Genomic DNA, 5,131 nt, shown 5'->3' on the forward strand with positions numbered 1-5,131 from the left:
CATGCCAAAGAGTTAGAACTAGAGATGATGGAGCAGAAAAGCCAGAGAAGTAAAATATCCATATCAATCATCAAACATCTTACGGAGATGTTTCTTGATTAATTCACTGCGAGCTTTTGCCCGAGCTTGCTGAGGACCTATATTTACTACAGAAAGATAAGCTCCAACAGCAAATAATGAAGCACCGGTGATAAAAGCACCGGCAGTTATGGCTAACTGCCGTGCTGTAGGTGGATATGACCACAAAACCATAGTCTCTGCTTAAGGTCAGTTCAGCTCACTGTCGTTATGCAGCCTCGTTCTAATGCATCACTTCTGTGTCTTGTTTGAGCCTAGACAAAAGGTCAGAAGTCAGAATTGTCGTTAGTGATAAACATATGGAAACCAAATCCCTCCCTCGAAAAATCAGACATGTATGAAGTACAAGAATTCTATTTCATTTATCTAGGCACCGGCCGTGTCAAAAACTGTTCATATAGTATCCTCATACCAATAATTAAAGGAAAACTCAGGTTAAATTATACCACTCGTACACTTTTTCAAATTATCACTCATAGAAAAGTTTCAGAATTAGTCACTGGATTCCATTGTTTCCATACATGTAATTCCCAATGTGGAGAAACAGAAAAACATTGTTGGAGCTTGTCTCCTAAAAGTAGGACAACTAACAGAAAAATGGCGAAGGAAAATCAATGCCTGAAGATGGTGGTTTGTTAACGGTGAGTTGATAAAATCGTATGACGGGATGGTATCTACTCACAAGCAACATCAAGCGAATGCAAAACCTCTGTCGTTGACTCAAAGCTAAACCCAATTGCGAAGGTATCCACAAAGCTACCATCAACACAATCAACATGAAACCAACACTTGACAACATAATTGACATTATCAATTCTCAATTTAATAAAATTCATCCCCCAATATCAACAATGCTAGTTCTAGTTGAAGTTTGCTACTACTATACCAACACCCATATTCTCAATCTATCCTACGTGTGTTAAAATCAATGATTGAACTTACAAATCACCTCAGGAAGCTGACAGTTTCAACAGAGAAGTGTGTGCAATACAATTTCAGCTCTGGGCTAAATCTGACTGTAGCCAGGTATCTTTCTCACACCCCTTTCCCTCATCTTATTCCTCACAGCAGAAACATCAAGCCATCGCTCCGCAGCTGCATAGATATTAGACAATAGCACGTAATTAGCAGCATTTTCAGGATTAAACTCCAATAGTCGATTAGCAGCAATCTCTCCCAAGTTTGAATCATTATATAACTTGCAAGCCCCAAGAAGTGCACTCCAAGCACCAGCATGAGATTCTATAGGCATTGATTTTATAAGTTCATAGGCAGCCCTCATATGCCCTGATCGGCTAAGAAGATCAACCATACATGCATAGTGATCAGGAGAAGGATTAATGCAGAATTTTTGCTTCATGGAATTGAAATAATTCCAACCTTCATCAACAAGTCCAGAATGACTACAAGCTGTCAGGATAATTGTGAAGGCCACCTCATCAGGAACTATTCCTGCTGTCAGCATCTTATTAAAGAGGTTTATAGCCTCAACTCCGTGCCCATGAATTGACAACCCCTGTATCATTGAACAATATGAGATTAGATCTCGCTTAGGCAATTTTTCAAACAATTTTAATGCCCTCTCCAAGTTTCCACTCTTCGCATTCATATCCATAAGAGCTGTCATCACATGATTTTGTTGAAGATCAACAAAACACTCACATACATAAGAATCAACCCACTGTGTGAGTTCTATACACCCCAACTGGGAACAAGCGGACATCAAGCTTACCAATATGAATTCATCAGGCCTTACATTCAAAGACTCCATCTCTAGAAAAATTCGCAATGCTGCATTAGGCTGACCATTCTGGACATAACCTGATATCAAAGTAGACCAAGCAACAAGATCCTTATTTGAGCATTGATCAAACAATAATCTTGCAGACACCATATCACCACTCCTTGCATAGGCATCCATCATACTCGTAAAGGAAACAACATTTTTTTCAAGCATGGAGTCAAAAATACCTCTAGCATTGCCCAAATCTCCCACTTTTACAAACCCTTGAATCATTGCATTCCATGAAATGACATTTCTCTGCGGCATTATATCGAACAACCTCTTTGCTTCCATAACATCTCCAACAGCAACATACCCAACCACCATAGCTGTCCAAGAAACCACATTTCTCTCAGTCATCTCATCAAATACCCTACGAGCATCACTGGTCTCTCCACATTTGCCATACATGTCAATCAAACTAGTTCCTACAAATACACACTGTTCAAACCCACACCTCACAATTGATCCATGAATTGATTTTCCTTCCCACACAATGCATAAATTTGAGCAAGCTTTAATCACAGGTGGGAATGTGTAGTTATCAGAAAGACAAGCCTCTCTCTTCATGCGTAGAAAAACATTAAGAACATTCACAAAGAAGTTCTGGTGGCAGTACCCTCTAATAAGAGAGTTCCAAAGCAAGGTGTTAGGTCTGATAACACGATCAAAAACACTTTTTGAATAATTAAGAGGAGCGAGGGAATTGGAGAGGGAAATGAACTTAGCAATGAGATCATGATCTTGCTCTAACCCTTTGCTGATGATTTGCGCATGGACTTGGTATAGGTGCTCAAGGGTCTTGCAAACTGTAAGGATGGATATGATGCTAGTACCTGAGAATTGTAATAGCCTACAGCCTGTAGAGGCCGAAGAATATGTGGAAAGCATTGGAAAGAAACGCCAGCATTTGCAGAACGTTCTGTTTTGGGAAGAGTACAATATCACCCAAAATGGAAACAGAGGGTAAATATATCAATATTCTTTTTTTGATAACCATGGCTCATTTAAATTCGTAGACAACCAAGGAGACATACTGATGCATAGGTGACACCAAAGAATACACGTGTCACTGCCAAGTATACATTAATGTCATCATAGGGGAGTTTGTCAGGTTGTTAATTTTAAGTTTGTGAATCATTTTCTTTGCTCGTGGAGAATCTTTCAGAGGGGAGCAATGAGAATATTTTCATGACAAAAGGGATGTTCAGTTAGTGTGCTTGATTTTACTTACCAACACACAGTATATATATTTCTCATATTTTTTTCTTATACTGGAAACAGATTTGCAGATTCTATCAAAAAAGAATATGTGCTTATGGTAGTCAAGGCATAAATAAATAGGTTTGAGCCCAAAGCCTAAATTCTGATAGAAATGAAAAGAGTCTAAAACCTAAGCATCAGCATTACCAAAGAATTGGTGATTCCAATGAATCCAGCATCGCCATTGTGAAAAATGTGTTCTTGTTTTCATGAAAACAAATCAGGTATTGTAAAAACATATGCTTTCTCACTCTGAACCAAAGGAAAGAGAGGAACATTTTGGGATATTACAATAGAACTTGAAATCCAAAAAATTCTGGGTTTTGCATTTTGAGGGCATTAATTGTGAGCGTAATGTAGTGGAACAGTAGTGGGGATTGAAGAGGGAGAAAGGCTCAGACCGTGCGAGAAAGGTTCAGACTGTGAGATATACTTTGCCTCTTCTTGAAGAGCAAGTTAGAAGAAACCAAAGACAGTTTTACCCAAAAAATAAAGCAGAAAAGGAAAAAGAAAAGCAAAAAAAGACAGAAGAAGAATGAGAGGATTTCAGCAACCTATTGTGAAATCGTGGTGGCCATCATTGGTGTCTAAGTGAAGAAAGGTAAATAGGAAGACTCATACCGAGAATTGAATGGTACTTAGTTATGAAACTCAATTTCCAAGGCAAATTCTAGATGGTTCCCGTAATTTAAGGCTCAAATTAGCTTAGATTTCTTAACACAGAATTGAGACCAAAGCATGATTAAATCATGCTAATAGACGTGGAAAACAACAAGAGCTTGTGCAGAATTTAAACCCAACTCCAAGCCACAGTGAAAACCACAATTTAAGACTAAAACACTCATGCCAAACAAAGACTTAGAAAAGCTTTGACCCGCACTTTATGTCAAATCAAACAGATAAGCAGGTATTACTAGAGGTTCAACCAACGTTTTAAAGAAGAAGAAGAAGAATGAACATATGAGCGCAGGCTTCCTATCAGCTGAAACGCAGTGAACTTCTACCCCAGACAATGCATATTAGGAGCAAGACACCATAGTTGAAATAACAACAAATTTTCTGATATATTTCCGCACAAGAAAAAGATTGTTCAGAGTAGGCAAAGTTATAAACCCAATTTCTATTGGCAACAGAACTACACAAAATAATCCACTTCTAAGTAAAGTTCAGCAAACTTAACTTCTTCCAAATAGAAAATCGAAAAACCATCTGAAGGGAAGCACAACCAAAACAAAATGAAAGAAAAGAAAAAAAAACCATCCCCCAACTACCAAATCATAATAACTAGCTCACCTCTTGCAACAAAATCCACAATTTATACAACCGAAAGGAGCAAGGATGGTAAAAGATAGACTCTTACTCTGGATTTCCTTCCTAAACATCAACAATGTAAGCGTTCAATCAGGAATATGATGACTGACCTTCACAGCGGAATACGCATTCCGTCTAACCACCTAAAGATCAACCATGGGTGCGTTCAAAGGAAGACTAGGACCTTCGAAGTTCGAACCTCGTCAAGTTGGGAGAGGAAGGAACCAAGCGGGGTGACTTCCAGTGAAGTTTATTTCCTGGCAACCAAGCGGGTCCTGATTTCTAACCGCGGGAACCAAACTATAACCACACCAAAAAAAAAATGCTAGGCCCAATTAACTTGTGAGCTTTCACCAGTATTTTTCATAAAGTCAATTTACTTTTTAATAAGGGTACAAGGGGAATTTCATAACAATATGATGAATAACACTTAAAAAAATAATTTCCATTATATATAGGAACAAATTTTACACCAACTTCATTTCAAATATAACGTGTGTTTTAAAAAGTTTCATGTTGTATTTTCGGAATTTCTAAGGATAATTAATGTCTTTTTCTCAAATGCCCCTAAAAGTATACTACATCTCCCGTCCCTTTTTACAAGAAAAAATTTCTTTCATGATGGTGTTCTTAAATATAAGAAACAAATCTTCATTATTTAAAATTTTAAGCTAATTTTTTTTATTTTTACCTTTA

The 5,131-nt window shown here is 37.7% G+C and overlaps 1 protein-coding gene across 4 annotated transcripts; it reads right to left on the reverse strand.

Moving 5' to 3' along the window:
* On the reverse strand, positions 1-4,593 carry LOC114733642 (putative pentatricopeptide repeat-containing protein At5g37570). 4 transcript variants are annotated; one of them, XR_003739094.1, is made up of 4 exons: positions 4,485-4,593; positions 2,050-2,783; positions 1,021-1,899; positions 1-332 (listed from the first exon to the last, which is right to left on the reverse strand). XR_003739094.1 is itself a non-coding variant. In XM_028921136.1 (2 exons), exon 2 carries the CDS (start codon positions 2,750-2,752, stop codon positions 1,085-1,087), a length of 1,668 nt encoding a protein of 555 aa, XP_028776969.1. In that variant the 5' UTR covers positions 2,753-2,783; positions 4,485-4,593; the 3' UTR covers positions 804-1,084. The 4 variants fall into 4 exon arrangements, 1 of the variants encoding a protein (XP_028776969.1); XR_003739093.1 differs by having other exon boundaries at positions 1,028-2,783; XR_003739092.1 differs by having other exon boundaries at positions 1,021-2,783.
* Between the last annotated feature and the right edge of the window lie 538 nt (positions 4,594-5,131).

Source organism: Neltuma alba, unplaced genomic scaffold, assembly GCF_004799145.2.
Source record: "Neltuma alba isolate B1F8T4 unplaced genomic scaffold, ASM479914v2 tig00013022_pilon, whole genome shotgun sequence".
NCBI lineage: Eukaryota > Viridiplantae > Streptophyta > Magnoliopsida > Fabales > Fabaceae > Neltuma > Neltuma alba.